This window comes from Sceloporus occidentalis, unplaced genomic scaffold (genome assembly GCF_023333645.1).
Source record: "Sceloporus occidentalis isolate IW3139 unplaced genomic scaffold, rSceOcc1.0.p SCAF_6, whole genome shotgun sequence".
Lineage (NCBI taxonomy): Eukaryota > Metazoa > Chordata > Lepidosauria > Squamata > Phrynosomatidae > Sceloporus > Sceloporus occidentalis.
In genome coordinates this window covers 70,934,939-70,959,089 of record NW_028316986.1, presented here as the reverse complement: position 1 = coordinate 70,959,089, position 24,151 = coordinate 70,934,939, and the positions used below count along the sequence as shown (strand labels likewise).

The 24,151-nt window shown below is 42.4% G+C and overlaps 1 protein-coding gene across 1 annotated transcript in view; it reads right to left on the bottom strand.

Annotated features, from left to right (window-relative positions):
• Positions 1-22,918, bottom strand: part of LOC149310913 (FERM domain-containing protein 6-like) — a 47,259-nt gene extending 24,341 nt beyond the window's left edge. Inside the window, exons 1-5 of the mRNA XM_089529994.1 lie at positions 22,273-22,918; positions 15,366-15,456; positions 10,039-10,118; positions 8,211-8,287; positions 2,250-2,436 (exon numbers count right to left, since the gene is read on the bottom strand). Coding sequence (XP_089386120.1) covers positions 2,250-2,436; positions 8,211-8,287; positions 10,039-10,118; positions 15,366-15,456; positions 22,273-22,368 — 531 coding nt within the window. The 5' untranslated portion in view covers positions 22,369-22,918. The remainder of the gene's footprint in view (positions 1-2,249; positions 2,437-8,210; positions 8,288-10,038; positions 10,119-15,365; positions 15,457-22,272) is intronic.
• Between the last annotated feature and the right edge of the window lie 1,233 nt (positions 22,919-24,151).

Here is a 24,151-nt window from a genome sequence, read left to right as displayed (position 1 = left end):
TATGGATACTCTTTAAGAGTTGTGGTGTTGAGTCACTTTACCCAAGCAGGAGATATTTCTTCTAGGTTTGATGATCTAAAGTATGTGTAGTAAAATTTTGCCTAGGTTAATATTGCAGATCCTAGTTTTTCTTTCCCTGGCCACTGTTCAATAGTGAAAATTTATTTTAGCAAAAGTATAGTAAATTCTTGAAGGGAGTACTTTTGTCTGAATGTTTTCCATCCCCCTTAATTACAGAGAGGTTCTTTCTGGTAGCCACACGATGCCTCCTTTTGTGTCTCTCAGTAGACTCCACAGTTTCAATTATTTTGCTGCCACAGGGCCTGATTTTTCTTAACTCTGCAGCTGAGCACCGTGGGTCTAGGAATCAGACTGTGTGTTTCTCCTTCTCTATCTCTCTCTCACACACACACCTTACAGCCATCCTTATCCACCTTGTAGCAACAATCCTGAGCGAAGGAACTAAATGAAAATTATTTCATGCATCATCCCCCTCCAGTGGCCTAAGGGAAGAGGGAGAAGCTTCTCACGGGATGCCGAGTGCCAGCTGTATCTCAGTGGTAAATTACCAACATAAATTTGCAGGTGAAGAGCAACACCATTCCAGTTGTGGTTGAAATTAGGGGTGTTTACAATTTTTACAGATTGAAGTGATTTAAAAAAACATATGCATATTCTCTGTCCTACTTCCCCACAAGGAATCTATGCCATACTGATCTGAGAATGGCAATTCTAAGAGTGAGGCAAATACAGGCTGAGACTCAGGTACTGTGCCAGAAAAAAACTTCTGCAAGGGAAGTGTTTTGACTTCCCTGTCCCCTTTGCAGATGATTTCCTAGTGATAATGGGTTGCATCCAGTGCCAAGCTTGTGCCATGGAAATTCCCTGTCCCCTTCCCTTAAATTGTAGCAAGCCTTGCTTTTTTAAAAAAAGTCTTTTCAAGGTTGGAGGACTTTCAAGAAAGGCATGGGATGTGGATGGTCCCATGGAATGGGGGAAACCTTGCTTGCACCTCCAAACCTCATCCTGTTGTAGCCCCCCACTCAACATCACAGTCCTTTCTTTCTCTCTGTCCCCTGACCCTCAGGAAAGATGTTCTGAGGGAGTTGAAGGCTGAAGTGGCAAGAGCATCCTTGCCTTCACAATATATTGGAAACTATCTAAGGTATTACAAGACATATGACTGTCATGAGTCTTTCCATTTAGGAATGGCTGAATTTTATTCCCACCAAACCATCTCCCTTTCCTTGTGTGCTGTGTCTTCTTTAGATTGGAAGAGGAAGGCAGTGGCAAACCATCCTGGAGTATTTCTTGTCTAAAAAAACCTCTAAGAACTTCATGGGGGTCACCATAAGTAGACAGGCAACTTGAAGATGCAGTATATACACACACAAGCCTGCAAGAAGGGAACTACCAAACCAAATAGTCAATGTGCCACATTCATGAAAGTTAGAGGTACAGCCCCCCTGTGAAAGTGAAAAAATGCAAATACAGGCCTGTTCGGTTTTTGTTTTGTTTAGTATCAGAGAGAACACTTTTCTAGGTATCTGTAGGTCCTCCAATGAGCAGCCTCCAGTGGAGGTTGACCAAAAAAACCATACTGGAAAAACTATAGATGCATAGAAAGATTTATATTTTTTTTTTGGTGGCAGGGGCAAATACAATAATCTGTGAATAATCAAATCCACAAATGCTTAACCTGCAAATGGGGAGGTACAGCTGTAATTGTAAGCTGCTTTGGGAGCATGGAAACCTTTATGATTTGAGAGTGGGGTATAAAAATGTTCAAAGAGTTTGGGCTTTCTTTAGAATAGTTCTGGGAAGAATATGAGGCTGCAAGGAGAAGGAGTGGAGGGAAATATCTTGTCATAGAAAGTGAATTCAAATAACCTCTTAACTCACATGAAGTCTGAAGACTTGATAGGAATTTTGAGAGAAGGGAAGATGATGGGAGGGAGAAGAAGGACTGGAAAAGAAAGCCTCCTTAAGCTTTATTCCAACTGCAGAGCCTCACACTCTTAATGGTATTGCTTCACTCTCATTTCTAGATTGTCTAGAAATTTTTGATTGATTCTATGTGGATTTTAATGATATATAGTTATGCTGATTTTAATTGGGGTGTCTTTACTGTGAAGTTTGTTTTCTTTTAATCTGTATTGTATCACATTTGTATTGCCTGTAAACCACCGTGATCGTGGGAACGGCGGTATAGAAATAAAATTTCAATCAATCAATAAAGTGAGACTTACCCATTGTGGGAAATAGGTCTGGGGCTCAAAATAGTTTTCTCTGTGAAAGTCTTCCCGGTAGTCACCCACATCAATCTGCAGACCATACGCAGCCAACAGAAAATAGATTTCTTCTTTGTCTGTGCACCGAGACCTCAGGACTTGTTCCCTGAGATGACAGTAGTAATAATGTCGGGCTACCTTGTCACTGTAGAATACAGAAAAACATGCATTAAAAAAAAAAGAAAGAAAATTAGAGGGTAGAAGGAAGGTAGATGAAGAGGGACGAATAGAATGCCATATAAACAGAAGCTTTTGTTATTGCTGTTGTTAACTACAGCTAGACAACTATCATTCTGAAGAAAAATCTTTGTGTCAGGCTTATTTTATCACAATTAATCACTATGTTGAGTCTTTATAGAATGTTTCAGAAGACTCTTTCAGACCAAGTCAATTGGAAGTATTATTCCTGGATGTTGTTATGTGCTTTCAAATTGACTCTGTCTTATGGCAAACCTATCACAGGTATTCTTGGCAAGATCTGTTTGGTGTGTGTGTGTGTGTGTGCGCGTGCGTGCGTGCATGTGCCTTTGCTTTCCTCTGAGAATGAGAGATTATAACTTGCCCAAGGTCACCCAGGGGGTTTCCATGGTAGAGCAGCATTCAAACCCTGATCCCCCAGTGTCCTAGTCTAGTACTCAAACCACTATGCTGCACTGGCTCCTTAGTTTACTCCTTAGTTGATATATATTTCAGGAAGACCAGATACACAAAATTAAAGAGTTTGGCTTAGGGGCAAAGTCTCCACAAGGCACAATGCATGGGAGGTTTTATTGTCCCTCCTTTAATGTTCTCCTGGAAAAAAAATGTTGTCTGCTCTATAAAATAGTATTTATTTTTTTTAAAAAAAAATCTGTAGCATCCATTTATTATCACAATATGGCGCAAAAATGTGTTTTCTTTTCAGGATTGTGGGCAATAGTGCCATCTCTAAGGATCCAGTGCTTACTTTTAAGTAAACAATGCACCAATAAAGCCCATTACATGCAAACAGAGCTGCATCCTACATATTTAATGAAATGGCCAAAATCCTATATAGGGAAAAAACTCCAGAGATGTAACTCCACTATGGCTCCCTTCCCATTACCCCCAGGACTCACTATTTTACTGTGATAGCCCACAGGCTTCAGAACCAGACATGGAACAATGACATCATCCAGAAGTCATAGCAGATGACACCATCATACTGCATCTGGCTATAAGGATATAGCTAGATGTTTCTCTGATCCTACCTAGCTCTACACTACTGTAGCAAAACCATTTTTTAAAGGGGGAATGGACTTTGTTCATTGTAGAGGGAGGAAATGAATACCAACATCTACAAAAATGTCTATGCAGGCCAGATGACCTATTACCCCCCTGCTTTCGCACTGCCCTGTCCAGTTAATGCAGGGTCAAAAGCCTGATTCAACTGTCGACTCTCTACCTGTGGGAAGGATAGTCCTGCTATGAATCCAGGCCATCCCTGCTTTAATGCAAATTTTAAAGGCTCACCATTTGGTCTGGACCTTCTCAGAAAATCTGGAGCATTCCAGAACAATGCTAGATGTTTGTCTACACAGCATTCCATTGTGTTACCCACTGCTGCTGGTGCGAGTCACTTTTCTGAGGTCACAGTGTGGTGTGCAGCCATGTGATTGATGCTGGAGCCTCAGAGGGAATGACTTACATCACCAGCAGCAGGTGGCACAGTGGATCACTATGTAGACTCTACTTCAGAACATGCAGGAAACAGTAGGAAGTCTGAGCAAGTTTGGGCCAGAATACTCCCAGGTCAGCTCAGGGTATTCTGGTTAGTGTAGACTTGTCCAACAACAACCAAACCAAACCAAACCAAACCAAACCAAAGAACCACAGGCATATAATGACATCCCACTTGTGTTTGTCAGTAACAGGAAGCCCAGAAATGTGTCCCTTGATTCTATGAGCACAGGGCTTAGGGAGTCCTACTTAACAACCTGGCTGTCATACAGTGGCATCAATAGGGTTGGTGTCACTTGTTGTGGTAACTCATGCTGTCACCCCTGCGTTGATCTCCTCCCATTTCACAGCATATCTTTAGTAATCCTTTTTTTTTTTTGCACTAATGTTACTCCTAAATTGTAACTCCCATCTATCACTGAATGTAATGCTAATAGTTGTGACATAAACAACTACTAAAATTAAAATTACATCTTCAAATTAAGGTATCATATGCACAACCTAAATGTATTTATATATACATAGTGAAGATTTGGTTAAAATATGATATTTTTAAAGAAAATTTTTAAAAAATCAAAAAAATCAAACATTTACTTTTTTTAAAGAAAAAATAAATGTTTGTAATCTAAAACTTTAAATTCTAAAAGTTCTGGGGCCTCTCCTCTCTTCTCCCACTGAGCTTCACCCTGCTCTCACATCTCTAGAACATTTTAAAGAGACACAGGTGAACACCACAGCTCATTTCTACCAAAAGGTAGCTATCTGAGGAGCAGTGGTGTCACACACTCCCCCCAGGGTTCATGTCCTCCACATCCCCTTAGTGATACCACTGCTGACATATTCTAATTCACATGAAGTTTTCAAATAGGTTCCTATTTACAAGGCTCTAAACAAAGGACAACTGATTCTGGTAAATATTTTGTATTGTATCTTTTACAGAATTTCCACTAAAGGTTCTAAATTACTGTTGACATCACGTCCAGATTTCAGAGGAAGTATAAGCCTTCTACTGACAATTATGTGAGGTGGAAAGTTGGGTCATGCTTAGTGGCCCCATGCACTGTTGTTCAAGTACAGGACACACCTGCATGGAAAAAGCCTCCTCTATGATTCTATGATCTGGAACCCTGTTCATGCAATAACTACATGTATTTAGCAGTCAGGCCCTCTACGGATGTGTCCCAATGAAAAGGAGGTGGACATGAAGCCTTAACAGCAGTGACTCACCCTGCCCTTTCCCTCATGTGCTTGTCAATAGTGTGGAAATGACTGGAAAGAGTTAGACTTCCTACATACCATCTAAACTTTTTTTAGGCCAGGAACAGAATGAGTTCTTCTGTCTCCTTCCAGAGCACCAAATTGGGCCATTTGTAATGAAGGAAGACAGAGCGACCCATTGTGTGGCAAGTAATGTTTGAAGGGCATGTTGACAGAAGCATTATGAAAAGGACAAAGAGACCTTCTCAAAACAAAGCTACCATTCCAGGATTGTGACTAGGGAGACATATATGTTTTCCAAAGCCTTAATAATTACATCGCTTTGTTTTTCATTAAGAAGTTTTTGAAAACAGTAGAAGAAAGAAGGAAGAACTAGAGTTAAGGCTAGCAGACGGAGAACTCAAGATGATCCTAGATGGAAAAGAACAACAGCCTTGTTCAGATACGAACACAAAATGTTCATAAAGCTTAAAAGGCTATGTTTAACGTTAATTGTCTAGAAATCTCCATGCTCCATGCTCTTGCCCACCCCCAAAGATCACAAAGCTATGATACAAAATATTTACTTTGTCAGTTGTCCATTTTGAATTGAACCAGCTTTTGCTCCCAATGGTAGGGTGGCTATGTATTGTATAAAAAGTAAAAAGATGCTATGTGTGAAGTGACCTAATAGCACCTTAGAAAAAGTATATATTTCAGCATAAGCTTTTGTGGACTCCAAAAGGGACCTGTAAATGTAAAACCCTATCAAAATAAGCCAAGTACAGGCATATAAAAGATAGAATTCACCTGCCATTAAACCCCATAATGGGGATGATGGGACTTATAGTGCCATATATTTGGGAAGAGGTTGACAGGCTTACGGAAGGTTTTTCTATGATGTATGGTTATGTTAGAAATAATCTTAGCTTACTGCCAAATTTGCTAACAAGGTGGGGTGGTAAGGACCACAGATCTTCATAAATATCCTACTATGTTCACACTTACTGAATCACTGAGACAGTTTGTCTGAAAAAGAGATTACTGCGGATAAGAGATGTCTAGTATGACTCATGTTAAGATCCTTATCACCTATGTGAAAAATGTTTGCAAATCACCTGCAATGGGAATACCAGAGAGGACCTTCTTTGTGGCTGCTTGAGACTTTAAATTCCCTCCCTAGGGAGGGAAGTATGGCTCTATCTTTGCTGGCCTTCTGCTGACAAGTGACATTTTTTCTATTCAAACAGGTTTTTAGGAACCAACTGAAAGGGCTTTTAATAGTGTGCTATTTTCCTGACTTCTGTATTTTGTATTTTAATTGATTTGTTTTAATTGGTTTTAATTTTATTGCTTGTTTAACTGAATGTTTAACAATATCCTTCTTTATGTTTTGCTTATCTCTCTGAAGTGCTTTAAACTGTTTGAACTACAGTACTCAAAAGGGGATGGGCTACTAATGAAAAAGTAAAAACAAGGACATCAATAATAGTAGTAGAGCTCCAGGCAAGTGAATCAGGTAATTTAGGACAAAAGCCACTGTCCAAAGAAAAAAATCAAGAATTTTCTCCGATAAATGGCTTTTGGGTGATGTTAGAAGTTATAATCCAACACATCTGGAAACATTAAAGGGGAAGTAGGACATTAATTTTGATAGCTGTAGTTTTTTTGCCCCAAGCTCAAATCTTACCAAACTTAAGTACAGTTAAGATACAGTTGAAGAAAACTTTTTACTTAATTATTCAAGAACTTAACACTGTGTGATTCATACATTAAAGAATATGATATAGTAATTGTACATTAAACACTATTGTTATTAATGTTTTATTAATGTTTTATTAGTATTTTACACTAGAAACTAGTCCACAATATAATCAGTGAAGAAGTTACAGAAGGGAGTCATTGTGCTTCCCTATACCCTGGCAAGACATTTTGCTTCTACACAAGTGGACAATAATCTCTGTGTGGAGTTCAGTCTTTCAGGCCTAAAAGGCCTGACCTTCTGGAATGTCCCTGACTGCTTGAGTGCCTTGGGAGCTGAGTGGATGAGGCCAGGATAGCATGGGCTGGCGAGGGAATGGGTGGATGTTTACATGCCCATCCACTACTGCACCATGGACCCACTACTGCCTTCTTCTGCCACATCTGATGTGGACACCTGATTGGACCCACGTGGCCAGGTGCCCCATTTCCACATTAGATGTACCAAAGAGGGTCTGCTTAGTTGCAGCAATGGTAGAGGAAAGTACCATTTGGTCTGCGAGGAATTGTTGCAGAGTTCTGAGAAACACTGGTTCATTTTGACCTGTGCTAAGGCCACTTTGTGCCACAATTGTACCAGGACCACTGTATCAGCAACAGGTTTGCCTGGTTCCAGCCTGGAGGTATTGGCCTGCACCATCTGAACAGGATGATGCAAGGCTAGGGGGAACATGAGCCTTTTGGCCTTGCAGACAGCCCCTTGATCTCCTGCTAAGCAAACAACCCATTCACCAATCCTAACCACATTCTATTCCAAGACTCACTTTTCCCTCTTCCATTCTTCTTCTCTTCTTTCCCAAAACCAGCAATTCTTCCCTAAAAATTCTCCCTCTCTCCTCTTTCCCCTCCCTAATTTCTTGCTGAAGACATCACACAGATTAGCCTGCCTAATAAATGAACCCTGTAATACTCTGATAGTTCTTCTCCTGAGAAAACAGATTTTTGTGATTTGCTGAATATGATAGAAGGAAAGGCACCCACCCTAATAAACTGTAATGACTTAATTCACTAAAGATTACTTTTAATTTCAGTGTTAATTGGAGAATCTAGAAAGTTAGATGGCATCAGTAGAAATATCTAGCAAATTAATAACTCAACAAGTTAATCAACATGTTAATTCCCAAGTTTTTTCTGGAGGGCGTGAGGATGGGGGAAGTTGAGCAACAGGCAGAGTAGCAGCAAAAAAAATGAAAAGAAAGAAAGAAAGACAGGCAGACAGACAGACATTATTACAGTTCTTTTCATATAATAAGGCAACTATACCTTATGACGCGTCCATTTTCTACATAGTACTGTACTCTGAAGAAAGCAACCAAAGGAGGGCTAAACTTCTCTGTTCCCTGGTGAAGAGAGACAGCAGAAAAAGGAAATTGGGCAAATATTGCATATCAAAACAGAGGGCCTGAACAGACAGGCCAAAATAAAGCTGCTTTGGGACACTTTGGAGGTATGCTGTTTAAATGATGCATGTGTCCTAAGAGACTGAAAGCCACGCCAAAACCACATTCCAGACCTAAAGACTGGACCACAGCTTTGGTGCAGCTTCTGGCCTCTTAAGATGCTTGTCTCATTGAAAGAGCTGAAGCAGCTTTATTCTGGCCTGTCTGTTCGGGCCCATAGTCTCATATCTTCTTCAGCATCCAGCATTTTGAACCATCATTCCATTTATACTTCAGACATTTAAATTCTTCAGTTCATTTTGTAGTACTGTCACCATCAATTATCATGAATATTAGCAATGGTTGGAATAACTTTGCTTTGCATTTACCTTATTCCTAATACAAATGCCCTCAAACAGTGGCCCACAGAGAACAGGTGGCCTAGAAGCTCCTGCAGTAGAAAGAATAGTAACTTTGGCAAGAGCAGGTACTTTGGTGGTGGCAGTGGCTGAATTTTGACAGTGGCAGCAGGAGCATGTCCCCCAATGGTTTGGGGTGGTGTTGGTTTCTAACCATTCAGCCACCAGGAAGTTGCCCAAGCTTGTTATACATGCTTATTCACAAGTAAACTGCACTACTTCTGATGTGGTCTAATTTTATTTAACTCCCCCAACCCTCCCTGAAAACTAGCTAAGGAACGTCGAAGTCAGTTACAAGTGATTTCTAGTTGTAATTTTTAGCTGAAAACTGCATGAAAAGGCAAAGCTGTCTTGGATCCCATTCCAAGAGAAAGATGGGGTATAAATCCAATAAACAAATCATGGAGCCAAAAACTGGCTGCTGCACCTTCCATATCTTTCCACCTCTGTCCTTAACTGCTGGCTGTCATTTTGGCAAGTGGTATCCACAGCTATACTAGCTATGAAAAGCTTCAAATGTCAACTGCAGAAATCAAATCACTGTTAAAGCACAGCCTCAAAGGTTGGCTGAAAAGCTGGTGAACTTATCCACACTGTAAAGGATCACTCCCTACCCCAAGATGTATGGGTAATATTTATTTATTTCAAGGATTTATATCCCACCTTTCTCCCACAATGAGTTTCAAAGTGGGATTGTCAATAATAACAAAACCTAAATGTAAGCAGTACAGCAAACTGGCACCAGATAAATAGATCTACAATGAAACACCACTGATGTGAGTAGATGGAAGACATGACCTTGCTCCTAAGGGCCCTTGCACACCACATAATTATAGCACTATGTTTCTTCTTTAACTGACATGGTTCTAGACTATGGAACCTGGGGATTTGCAGTGGAGGGAAGGGCATTTAAAACTCTTAGCCAGAGAGTTCTAGTGCCTCCTCACACTAGAAATCCCAGGTTTCCATAAGACACAGCCATTGCAGTTGGTGAAAATGGAATCATAGTGCTGTCACTGTGAAGTATGAAAAGGTCCTAAGCCACAATACACAATACAAGATAAGTAATATAATTCACATTTATTTGAGAATTTACATGGGGTTTACTTCTCAGCGAATGCGGATAGGACAACATTTTAAGACCTACAGAAGCAACAGTAGGAATAAATCCATAAGCAAGAAGATTGATATTGGGCACAAAAATGAATGTTAGTTTTAGTTTCAAAGATAAACTTCAGTGTGCAGCAATTGTCAATAATTTAGTGTCCAAACCAAGCCCTGCCAGGCACATACTTTGCTTGTTTCCTTCTTCCACTCCTTTGGGAAGTATTTACAAAGCTTCTGCTCCAGGTCAATAAATACATATTCATTGTCTGAAAGGGAAACAGAGGAACTGCTAGGACATGTGATATTTTTAGCAGTGTGTTGAACCCCCTTTCTTCTAAAGTTAGTAACTGAATATTAATAATTGAAGTGAATAATTTACATCAAATTCTTTTTTCATTTTTTGAAAAGACTCTCCCTCCAGTTCAAACAGCTACCCCGCATAGGCCTCGGTTACTCTATATTCTCTGTATAGCAAAGAAAAAATGAGAACTAATGCTACATAGATTTCTATTAGCAATGCAAGTTTTTGCTTTGTTTGTTTTCACACAGAGATTGCATAATTTCAGATTTTCACACTACTGGATCGAATTACAAGATGTTTTGCACATTAGCCATTTTTTGGCATTTTAAAACAGCAAATGTGGGGGCAACTACTTTTTTGTACAAAGCACATATGTTTTTCTGCAAAAAAAGTTTTTCCAAGAAAATCTAGAAAAACTAGGAAGCTATAACATGTTCTTTAAATATTGTAAATGTTTATAAGCCACCTTGGATCCTGCACAAGGAGAAAGGTGGGATATAAATAAATTAAATAAATCAAAATAAATAATAAAAAATACAAAAAATCTCCAAACATGTTGAAATGTGTTGAGACACCATTTGTTGATCAGGAAAAAAACCCTGAAAATATTCTTCAAATCCCTAATTCCTTTTACTCCAAGGAACATAGCATGGTGAGCATAACCCATATGGTGATATGCAGAACCATCTGGTACAAGCTGACTCAGAAAGATGTCTTATTGTTAAATGGCATATACTCCCAGGTAAGTGTATTCAAGATCAGAGTCCCCATTTTTCAGGGCATGCTTCAGCCCTTCTTGTACCAAAGGTATAAGCCCTTCAAAACACAGAATGATGAATGAGAGGTGTGAGGAGTTGTTCAAAAAAGCTTGTTGCTGTGTGCCTTCAAGTAATTTCCAACTACAAGTAATTTCATTGGTTTAATTTGCATTTAGCTTTTAACTTATTTTTTATTGATTTAAATTGTTTTAAATTGTTCCAATGTGTTGTATGCTGCCCTATGATCCTCATATATAAAGTGAGATATAAATATTTATATTGAGCCAATATGTTGTAGTGGTTCAAGCACGGCATTGCTGTTCTGGAAATCAGGTTTTGAATCCCTGGTCAGCCATTGAAACCAACTTGGTAACCTTGGGGGCAAGTCACATTCTCTCAGCCTCACAGGAAGGCAAAGGAAAACCCACTCTGAACAAAACTTGCAAAGAAAATTCCATGATAGGATCACTTTAGAGTTGTGAGAAAATGAAGGAGGGGGGGAACCCACCGTAAAATACTTGGGGATGGGAGGTATACTCTGGTGTTGTTGTTGCAATAATTTTTTTCTATGTTTGTTAAGCTGTTGTTTACAATAAAATTTTATTTATTTTATACATTACAGCATGCTTGGAAGCTTGTCCCCAACACAAGAAAGTGATAAGAAGAAGCAACAGCTTGTGAAGAAGGGTCCACACTCAAAACCATCAGCTGAATAAAATAAAGTTTTGTTATAAACAATATCTTAACAAACATAGAATTGTTTTAATTGCAGCAACAACACCAGCGTATGCATCTCATCTCCAATCACTTTAGGATCACCATAATTTGGAAATGACTTGAAGGAATACAACAACTACAACAATATATATCTTAATTAAGATACATGTTTTGGGCCAGCCCCTGATTAAAAAAAAATATCTCCCATTACCATCTGTGGGGGATTCCTCACTTGAAAAACTAATACCAAATTCAGAAAAGAGATTTTCTGTAGGGCCAGAGTACAGGCGAAAGGGTTAAATCTCCCATTACAAATCTGATCTGATCCCAGTAATGACTGACCCCTTGAGAACTAATAGTATTTCCACCCCCAAAATACTACCATTAAATTCAAATAAATGTTTTACTACATGTGCAGTTTAGTCCTAAAGGTTAGGCCTGGTACAGACTGGTGCTTTGCACTGGTCTGGGACCAAAATTAGGGTTATGTAGGACTGAGCGTCCACACGTGCCCAGCCCTACTATCGGCATGCAGGTGCCATCATTTCACGTGCCCGTCCACATGGGGCACGAAAAGATGTCTGCTCAGTGCAGCGCCCGAACAGCGCTGCACCACACGGATGTCATCATTGCGTGCCTGTGGAAGCAGGTTCTTTTTAGGGCTCCTGGAGGCTGTGGCGTGTTTGCTGCGACCTCTATGCGGGGGAGAAAGGAGCAGCACCACCCCTTTCTCCCAATTGGTTCAGCCCCTCAGTACCTGATTCTCTGCCACTGCAGAGTAGAGGAAAGCTTAGGGGCTGTGCAGACCAGTGAGAAAGGCTGGACTGGGGGCAGAGTTGGGATGTGGTGTCCACATGACACATGCCCCGGCTCTGCCCCAGACCGGTGTGACATTGCCTGCTGCACCACAAGGCATGCAGCATCACTGTGCTCCTCTAGATGATGCAGCGCCAAAGAAGTACCATAAAGCTGCGGTACTGGCTGCTATGGCACCCTTTCCATGCTTTTTGCAGCTCCTTTTTGTGCCGCGGAAAGACCAGATTGATGCTGTGAACTGTGGTTGCCACGACCCCGATCTGGCGAAGATGGAGGTGGTCTGCACAACCCATTATTCCCATGTAGGGCCAGCACTGAGGTGGACAAAGACACTTGCTTCTCTCCACTTCCATGTCAGCAGAGGAACCTGTCAAGGGTCCTACACTAATTTTTCTTAGCGTTAGTAGGTGCACCCTATTGTGCGTTAAATGTTTGCAACTGAGCTGTGGAGACATCCCATGTTATTTATCTTGAAATGGACACAGAACTGCATAACTGTTCAGGTGCATTTCTGGGAAGGGATGACTAAACACAGAAACTGAGTATTATTTGTGTATGGAAGGGCGGAGAACGCGAAGGCAAAACTCATTAAGCTACTTTAGAATTCCATAAACAGTGAGCAATCTCCCTGCCTTTCTCTGCCAAGAACCCTCCTTTTTCTTACTCCCCCTCTCCCCACTCTGCTGTTTCGACCATCATCCACCCTTTGGTGCAGGAATGCAGCAGTACATTCCAACTCTAATGAGGTTAATATTTTCAAAATGCCAACCTGCAGCGTAATCCTTCAGCTACAGAATCGGAAGGCCCTCCTTCACTCCAACTTTCTCTCACATAAAAGCAGTGATCCCCTCCTCCCTGCCAAGGATTAAAGGTGAAATTAACAGATTCCTGTCATGTGCTTAAGTTGCCTCTTTTTTTGATGTGTTCCTTTGATTAAATGAAATGTGAGCACAATTCAATCCGATTAAAGCAGAAGTGGTGGGGATAAAAAGAAAGAGGCTTGGATATGCACGCAAGCCTGCATATTTAAGTGTCATTTACAAAACACTCTGATGGGAGCAGCAAGTACAGCATTGCTTTTCTTTTCTGGGGCACATGTGCTCAAACGGTAGCAGGGTTCACTTCCAGAACACCCACACTCACTAGCCCTATTCAGGCAAACTGATTTTGTCCATGGAGAAGCCAACTGGATGTGGGCAGAGAGTAGCCCTCAGCCCCCACAATGTGAAGGAACAGGTGAAGCTATGGAGAACCCTGTTCAAATTCCTTTTCATACCTTCCCACTCAGCAAGAAAATATCAAAGGGGGAAGAGTTGCTGCCCATCCACCAGTACAGACTGGAAGACCTGAGTATGGCTCATGTTCAATGCTCTTGGAACAGTAACTTTTATAAGGGCATTGAGAACATGCAGTACATACCACTTGCTCCACTAGCAATGCACACCTGTGCAAGAAACATCTGAATTCAACTGCCCTCAAGTCAGCCCCAACTCATGATGACCCTGTGAATGAGACACCTCCAAGACTCTGTCCTCAACAGCAGTGCTCAGCCTTCGCTATAGAACATAAATTTCAGCAAAAACAACTTTACAAGTTATGTCTTAAAAATGAATTGAATCTGGCCCCAGAGTTGCTATATATACTCAACTATAAGTTGAAATTTTTTTGCCCAAAAAGTTACCCCCCAAAACTGGGGTACACTTATATATGGGGCAATACAGTATTAGGCTTGCCCCTCAAGCTTCTTCCGCAGCCTGGCTTTCTCCCGATGTGACAGCCAGGCTGGGGAAAGTCCTGGGAGCAAATGCTTGCTCCCTGCTTTTCCATGGTCCCAGTGTCCTCCAGAGGCTGGAGGACGCTGGCATCAGGGAAAGACCTGGGAGCAAATGCTTGCTCCCTGCTTTTCCCTGGTCCCAGTGTCCTCCAGAGGCTGGAAGACGCTGGCACCAGGGAAAGTCCTGGGTGCAAAGGCTTGCTCCCTCCTTTCTCCTGGTCCCAGTGTCCTCCAGAGTCTGGGATCAAACACTTGCCTCCCTCCTCTTCCCAAGACTGGGTGTCCTCCGAAGGGACAGTAGATACAGAGGAGGAGGAAGAGCAAGCGCTACCCTCTGAAGCTCCCTCCCCAGCTTGACTGTCTCCAAAAGGGACAGCTGGGCTGTAGATGGGAAGGGCATTGAGACCCAAACTATACCCTCAACTTATCCATGGGCCATATCAAAATCCCTTATTTTGTGCCCCAAAATCTGCCCTTGACTTATACATGGTGTTAACTTATACACAAGTATATACGGTAATAGTATTCTCTTATAATTTTGTCTAATTGTGCCTTAATGAAAAAGTGGCAGGCAGAACATGTATGGGTGGGATGGGGAGAAGAAATAAAAATGCACCCCCTTCCTTTCTGCAATACATGTATTCATAGATGAATGAATAAAGTCTCTGACATGATTTTTAATGATGCCCATGGCGTGTTACAGACGCGCCTATAGTATGTCCCCAGGACGTACTAGGGTTAGGAAGGGGCATCACTTCCTGACGCCCCTAACCCTAGTATGTATTGGGTACGTACAAAATGGCAGCACCCTTCCACACAGGAGCCTCCATTTTGACGTAGCGGATGTGTGGCGTCCGCATGTCGTGTCCCGGAAGTGACGCCGTGAGTGCGCGACTAGCACCTTACGGCGCCACTTCCGGGGCGCAAAAAGAAGTGCCATTTTCGGGGGTTTTTTTGCCGCGTCCGGGAACCGCGCAGTTTGGCCACTGCAGGTCCCGGACACGGCAACCGGTAGAGCCGGCAGACCGCCGCTTTCAGGCAGTTTGTAACGCACCCATGGTAACCAAATTATACTATAGTGCTTTCTTGCACAGAGGCACAGATCAATGCCATGGATATCTACCAAATGATTTCTTTCCATGCTTACTTTTTACAACACTGATGCCAAAGAAGTGAGGATCTTTAATTTTCAGAATGTCGCAAACTTTGTCAAAAAGTTCTTGTCCAGTTGCTTTTACCTACAAACAAATGAAAAGAAAGTGAAGCATGTAATCAGCCTAACATTGAGATATATAGACACTGAAGTTAAAAACAACAACTGAAGGTCCAAAGTCCAAGTCTGTGCAAACTTTTGCAGCAGGGAATTTGGACTGCCTCAGGGCTGAGTGATTCATTGTATCATGACATGAGACACCATGAAATGAACACACTGTCCCACGGCTTACTAATGCTGGACTGCAATTCCTTACATTTCTCATTATTAACTAAGCTGATCGTCTGCTGGGATATGCAGTCCAGCAACATCTGAAGTGACACATGATTCCATTTCTTGGCTTACTGGAAGCATTTATTATTGGATTTTATTATGATATTTATTGCTCTGTTATCAATAAGCAATACTCAGATTCTGGCCAGTATTTTAGGGATTAGCACTGTATGACTGCAGAGGTAAAACAGCCCTATAGCACTAGATAATTTCTTATGGTGTACAGTACAAGAGGGGACAGTGTAAGTCAAGTAGATAGTTGATACGTGTGCATACTGGGATCCACTGTGCATTCTTGAGCAAGCCACTCATTAAATTCAGACAACAGGAACAATACTTCCTGCAGTTGAATCATGATTTAATGGTTTAATGTCTGAAGCCCACCCTCAAAACATATTTGTTCTTGGGCCAACAAATCAGTGCCTGGAATCCCAGTTTCCAACTCATGCTATACAGAGGTTTTTGTTATGTCTGAATTCACACATTATTGTCAAACCATGGTTTGGACCACTACTCAACTTCAAGAGGCTTTGGTGTTATGGAAACAGTGGTTTCTCTACTTCAAAAGGCTGCTGCACCATAGATATAGAAGGGAATTTATGAAATTGTTCCTGGGCAGATGGAGAACAAGAGCAGACAAGCAAACAATGGTTTCTCTGCTGTATATTTGGAAGCTCAAACCATGATGGAATTTCTTAACTATGGTTGGGACAAACTATGGTTTCCTGTTATGACTGCCAAAGTCTATCACAGTGCTGTTTCAAGGAGAAATAAGGCCAGGTTATATAAATCATGTTGTATGGTGAAAAGGGTTGCCTCAGTCTTTCCCATTCTGGTACCTTCTAGATATTTGGAACTACAATTTTAATCCGTCTCAACCAACATGGACAATGACCAGTGTAGCCCAAATTTCTGGAAGGCACCAGAGTGGGTAAGGAAGATTATATAAAGTTAAAAATAAGTGATATATTTCGGGAAGTAAAAAGGAAATGGCACATAATCACATAGTTGTGTAAGCATTTCAGAGCATAAACTGTTTTAGTTGATAATTTGTACAAAGTGTCTCTACCTCCCTTCAGTTTTTCTTATAACAGCTGACAGAAGCCATCTAGAGGCTGTGTTTTTCAGACATATTGTTTTGCCTGAAAACTATCCTTTCATAGAATCAAGGGAATGTGGAAACACTTTCAGGAACAGCATAAGTATTTGATACTGTGGATGAGAAAGAGAAGGCCTTTAAGCAAGTGTTGAAAGAATTTTTAAAGCCATCACATACTACTGTGAAAAGGGAAGAAAGACAGGTTTGAAAAGTAGGAAGAGAAGCAAATCCATACCAAGATCTATCTAAAAACAAAAGGAAAGAATTTCAGCACTGAGGAATATATTCATGTAGAATCTCTCAAAACATTAGGAAAGAGAATGGCAAAATCATGAACAACTCCCTTGTTTATCAAAAGAAAGATCTATCCTTTGGCTTCTCGAAGCCTCTCCCATGCTTCAAGGATTAATGAAGGACTTGCACAGCACTCTGAAATGCAGGGTGAGGCAAGCCATGTCTGATGGTCATTGGAGCAGAGGTAGATGCATGTAAAGAACTCATGTCTGAAAAATGCATGGGCAACTACTCATATGTGTTGGGCTGTGGATTTTCTCTGTAATGAAGGAGTTGAGTAACCTGTGGACCACATTATGTTTTTATGCAAATGATGGGAGCCCAAAAATAAAGAAGGAGGGGGAATCATAGAGTTGGAAGAAACCACAAGGGCCACCCAGTCCAACCCCCTGCCATGCAGAAACTCACCATCAAAGCATCCCTGACAGATGGCCATCCAGCCTCTATTTAAAGACCTCCAAGGAGGGAGACTCCACTACACTCTGAGGGAAGGGGGCAATTGAAAGAAAAGAGTAATGAAAATTGCAGGGAAGAGTCACTTTAAGAAACTGACTCAAATCATCGGGAAAGGTGGAAACAATAGCAATCTGGACAGAGTAATGAAAAGAACGGAATAATGGAACTGCAGCCCTTTCATACTATACAGATATAGTGCTATGATTCCACATTAAGTGCCATGGGCACATCCTATGGAATCCTGAGATTTGTAGTTTAGGAAGAGGTATTTAGACTTCTCAGTCAGACATCTCTAGTGCATCACTGAACTACAAATCCCACAATTTCTATAGGATGTTACTATGGCAGTTAAAAGTAGAATCAGTGCTATAATTGTTTAGTGTGAAGGGACCCCACAAACAATAATTTTAAACCTCTTATGACATCCATCTGTCTTTCCCAGCTTGTTAGGTTTGAGGAAGAAGAAAAAAAGATGGGTTGGCAGACAGAGAGAAAGGGAATGGCCCTGCCCACTTCTGCTTCCACTCACCATGAGCATGGAGCTCTCAACATGATTAAGGAATGTCTGGGCAACAGTGGCCTTCTAGGTACTGTTGGACTGTAGCTTCCATAATTCCTTCCCATTGGTGATGCTACTATTCCTAGGAACTGTAGACATGCTATCTCATTATGTATATGAACATATTCATTTTTTTAAATCTAAAATCTGAAACACTTCTGGTCTCAAGCATTTTGGATAAGGAAGACTCAGCCTGTATATTAGGATGGCTGGAACAAGTTGCCTTTTAGAGACACACTCAGTATTTCAGATCTCACTAACACTTAAAAAAAAACAACACCTCTGTGTTTAAGATACCATATGATGCTTTCTACTGTTTTTGCTACAATAAACTAACACAGCTTCACGCACATACATGTACTTTACACATCTACAGCTCCATCCCCTCATAATGAAGTCTTTCTTCAGGCTGAGTATCCCTTACCCAAAAATCCAAAATGCTCTAAAATCCAAAACTTTTTTCATGAATGGCTGAGATAGTGACACCTTTGCTTTCTGATGGTTCAGTGTACACAAACTTTGTTTAATACACAAAATTACTAAAAATATTGTATAAAATACCTTCAGACTTTGTGTATAAGTAGGGTTGCCATATCCCGCCCCCCGGCGGGACAATCCCGGTTTGGGCGGTGCCATCCCGGTCCCGGTCCGGTTTGGCGCCCAAACCGGGACGGCCCCGCCCACCGCGGCCACCTCTGCCGCCGCCGCGGCTCCAAGGCCTTTCTGAGGCCTGGGAGGGCTCTCCGCGGTTGGAGCTCCAGCCGCGGAGACGCTCCCTCCCGGGCCCCAGCGAGGCCAGGGAGGAGGAGGAGGAGGAGGCCGCTTCCCACCTCGGCGATCACCGCGATGAGGGGCGGCCTCCGCCTCCTTCCCGGCCTGGGAGCAGGCCGAGGCTTGCTCCCAGACCGAGAGGAGGAGGAGGCCGCTTCCCACCGCGGCAATCACCGCGATGAGGGGCGGCCTCCGCCTCCTTCCCGGCCTGGGAGCAGGCCGAGGCTTGCTCCCAGACCGAGAGGAGGAGGAGGCCGCTTCCCACCGCGGCAATCACCGCGATGAGGGGCGGCCTCCGCCTCCTTCCCGGCCTGGGAGCAGGCCGAGGCTTGCTCCCAGACCGAGAGGAGGAGGAGGCCGCTTCCCACCGCGGCAATCACCGCGATGAGGGGCGGCCTCCGCCTCCTTCCCGGCCTGGGAGCAGGCCGAGGCTTCCTCCCAGGCCAGGAAGGAGGGGGAGGCCGTTTGCCACCGCGGCGATCGCCGCGATGACAGGCGGCCCTGGCCCTCCTTCCCGGCCTCTATGGAGGCTTGGGCCTCCACAGAGGCCGGGAAAGGGAGTGGGGGGCGCCCGCGATCGCGGCGATCGCGGGCGCTCTCCTCCCTCCTTCCCGGCCTCTATGGAGGCCCAAGCCTCCACAGAGGCCGGGAAAGGGAGTGGGGGGCGCCGGCGATCGCGCCGATCGCGGGCGCTCTCCTCCCTCCTTCCCGGCCTCTATGGAGGCTTGGGCCTCCATAGAGGCCGGGAAAGGGAGTGGGGGCCGCCCGCGATCGCCGCGATCGCCGCGATCGCGGGCGCTCTCCTCCCTCCTTCCCGGCCTCTATGGAGGCCCAAGCCTTCACAGAGGCCGGGAAAGCGAGTGGGGGCCGGGAGGAGGCTGCTTCCCACCGCGGTGATCGCCGCGATGAGGAGCAGCCCTTGCATCCTTCCCGGCCTGAGAGGAGGCCGAGGCTTCCTCCCAAGCCAGGAAGGAGGAGGAGGACAAGGTTTTAAAATGTAGGACCTTTAAAAAAAAAAAGGTCCTACATTTTTAAGCCATGTCCTACATTTGTCCCGGTTCGGAGCTCCTCAGTTATGGCAACCCTATGTATAAGGTATATATGAAACAATTAATTTTCTGTTTAGACTTGGCTCCCAGATATCTCATTATGTGTATGTATATATATACACAAATACAGATATTCCAAAATTTAAAAAATCCAAAATACTTGAGAAGAAGAGCATTCCCTCCAGTCCATCTGCCTTGGTCCAGGCCTCAGAGGGAGAGAAGAACTGCTGGACCTGATCCCCTTCCCCACCACCATTCCCTTCTCCTTTTGTGTCGTGTCTTTTTAGATTGTAAGCTTGAGGGTATGGAACCATCTAATTAAAAATAATAATTGTAAGCTGCTCTGATACCTCTTATGGCTGAGCATCAGGGCATAATAATAAAAAAAATAGTCCCAAGCATTTTGGATAAAGGATACTTAACCTGTATAGCACAGCTTATTACAATTTCTAATCTTAAATTTCCTTTTCTGTTCTTTTTATGGGAATGGGTGTGCCTGCTTCTCAAACTTATAGAACCAAAGAGATTCCTTGTATTTCAGGTAAAAAAGGTTTGATTTCTTATTATATTCCAAATAGTGGAACACTATTCCAAATAGTGTATTTTGCATATTATTAAACATGATAATTTTATACCAAATTAAGTTATATGCATTTTATACTCCAAAAGCAGCAAAGTGTCTTTCAACCTGGAAAAGGTATTAATATTGTGCTTTGCAATTTTTCTAAAAATTTCCATTATTCTCCTTGAATCCTCTCTCCAGTCCTCTTCCGCCCCCCATGGCTTTGAAATTTCCAGAAATGTTACATCTCTACTTGTTTTAGACTTCCACTTCCACAATCCCTGGTCATTTAACTAAACTGAATGGTGTTTCTGATAGTTGTAGTCCTACCACTGGAAGTGTATGGAACCAACTTGTCATCTCCTGGCCTATGTGCCCGAGGCATCAAGAAGACAATGTTGAGACAAGAATCTCATGATCTGAAGTGAGAGAGTGGAAGAAAACAGGAGACTGAAATGGTAACCAAAAAGGAAGGGAAGATGAGAAGGAAAGCAGGAATCATAATGGTAACAAATACTCCTATTTGAGTGCAAAAAAGTGTGTAAAAGAGGGGAGGAAAAAGACTCCCACTGAATAGCTTGGAAAGAAATTCACGGTAAAATTAAATCAAAACAGACACAGTTGTATGAATCCTCCTTTAATTCTTCAGCTGCAAAGGGCATGATGAAATGGAGTGACACCCTAACATATCCCCTTGGCTATTTATGCTTCTTTTTCTGAAACCTCTTTGAAGGACCACATTAGTGAATCACTGAGTGGGAGAATATCGCCAAGTCCCTTTGATAGTTTACTTTGAACATGTACAGCTCTGTGCATTTCTCTCCAGAGATGCCTTTAAAGTGCTCTGTAACTTTATACCTGTCAACAGCAACAGATCTTTTAATCAGCTTTCACTTCTTTTCTTTTATTCTTTTTCAATGGCCATTTTATTGACAGAATAGATGAAAAGGAAAACAGGCAGGTCTGTACATGGCAAGAAGATGCTGGCTGACCCAAAATATGTGCATTTTCAAAAGGGACCCGGCCCAGCAGGTGCACACCGTAATAATAATAATAATAATAATAATAATAATAATAATAAACCCTACCAGCTCTTTACAGAAATTTGCCTCTGGTAATAAGATCCTCCCCCCTTTAATATACTAGTTTTAAAAGTACAGGAATGGAATCCTGGACTTTTAAAATCAATAACAGACTATAGGAAGCAAATTCTTCATATATCTTTAGTGCAAAAGAGCCACCACAGCCATAATGTTCCACCACTCTCTCTCTTAATCTTAGCCTACGTTTCATAATTCTGTAGGGGCAAAATATTTTACCATTTTGCATTGAGCTGCTATAAAGAGATAAGACAGTAAAATATCTCCCCCCCCCCCCCCATATTGAAGAAAGTATGCTGCATTGGAAAAACACCCAAACTAAATGTCTGGGTCAGCAGACATGAAGGAAAAGCCACTTGGTAATGTCCACTTGGGTCTACTCATATGTAAGCAATTTTTTGCTATGTAACAAATTGAAAAAAGAATTTCATTAAGAATAGATACAAGAGTCAACAAATTCCTTCCAGAAAAAAGCATTATCACCTGGTCTGTTTAGGGAAAGACTTAAGTGAAAGGCAACTGCCAATTTTTCGATAATTATGGGATTTTTGGCTGGCAATTTTTTATCTTCACAATCAAGCAATCAGAAACTTCATTTACACTGGCTACTTGAGTACAATAGCCACCAATCTGTGTCATTCACAGCGTGATCTGAGATGGAAGTTTAAACTCACTTACCCCGACAGTCACGTTGAGCTGGTCTCGGTTTGGCAGCAGCACACACATGCTCCTAAACTCTGGTGGCATCTTGTTTGACAGTAGTTGCTTGTTCATGGCAGAACCAACTGTAAACTTCTCATACCAGCTCCACCACGAAAATGAGACAACAGCAAATAGTGTCAGGAATTACACCAAACTTTTTCTCTCTCCCTCTAACCTGAGAAACATAAATCCTCAACGTTTATTCAGAGGGATAAAATGTGGAAGTACTGAGCAGTAGGGAAGCTTGTTCATTAAAGACATATCTTTATCTTCATTCCAGAGAGCAGCACTAACAGCCAAGCATGTCAGCATTCAAAGCAACGTAGTCATAAGTAATTCTGCCATTAGTCAGCTCTTTCCGCGATTAGCGGCTGGCTACATTACACTGTAGGAGAGTATGCAAACCTCTGGAAAGTTATCTCAGCTTCAGGGAAGTAGCATCTACTCCACACACATTTCCTTCTCTTGAATCATTCTTTTTGTCCCCCATGCCAAGAATCATAGCCCAATATTATCTTCTATTTTGTTTTTCTGCCCATTTGTCTGACCCACATAGGTGCTCAGTGTTTAAAAACACAATAGTATTTGGAAAGTGAGTTAGAGAAAACAGTGCAAGATGCAAACAAAGATTGGCGGCGGGGGGGGGAGAGAAATAGTTAAGACTACCACTCACAAGATTACAAAGTCAACAGTAAACAGCCCCATAGTGTGGGCAGCTTTCCAAAAGGTGAATCAGAAAAAGTGCAATCACGCGCCTTTGTGGGTTTAGGAGTATTAGTAAAAGTATGTGGCGAGGAAGAAAGACTTTTTTCCTCTCTCCAGCACCTGATTAGTAAATTACACTGCACTTGGATGGATATGAGACATAACATAGCAATGTGTTGTGCTATGTAATAAACCAGCATTACGTTCATATTTCTCAATATACTAGATGCCAGGGTAAAGCACAGGGCAGTATTGTTACCCATTACATCCTGCTGATAAACATCTTAGACCTGGCTGCTGGAAATAGAAGCTTGGGCTAAACAAAACAAACATCTGGTTTGTGCTCGTTCTGAAGTTCTAGTAACGTTGAGAAAGATTCATGCAGAGCTTGGAAAAGCTGCTGTTGTGGGGATGGGGAGTGGTTGGGAATACAGGTCCTAGAACTCTCCGGCCAACAGTTATGTTGGCTGGTGGATTCTGGGATCTGTAATCCAAAAAACCAATTTGACCAATTGTTGGGCTCATACAACCTAGCCCTATGTTGTGATCAGAACCAGCTATTCTGTCTTACTTTGCAAGACAGATTCATCCTAAGAGAAATGCAAAAGCTGTGCAGTTAAACAGCCTTCCTATAACTAGTATATTCAAACGGAAAATGAAATTCCAGGGTCAAAGCAAGCTAGGGTATTCTAAAGTACCTGATCCTGTATGCATGTCTTTTCAGATTCACCATGCTGGCATTCAATACTTAGGGAAAGTGAAACACTGTCCAAACTGCACTAACTAGCTCAATAAAGGCCCTGTACAGATGGGCCTGATAGCACGTACTCAGTACGTGCTAGGGTTGCCTGGGAGCATCCTTTTCAGACGCTCCGTAACCCTAGGACATACTGAGTACGTCAAAATGGCGGCACCCTGTCTACATGGGCGCTGCCATTTTGACGTAACGGCCGCGTTGTGTCCAAATGGCATGGCACGGCTGTTATGTATTGGCACCGCTAAAGGGCGCTTGTGGTGCACTTTCAGCACTACTGAAAGGAGCTCCAAAACAGAGCTCTTTTTGTGCTGTTTTGCTGGTGCAGCCTTTACATGGCCGTGCCGGCGATACTGAAGAGAAAGGGGCCAAGTGGCCTCTTTCTCTGTCTCCCTG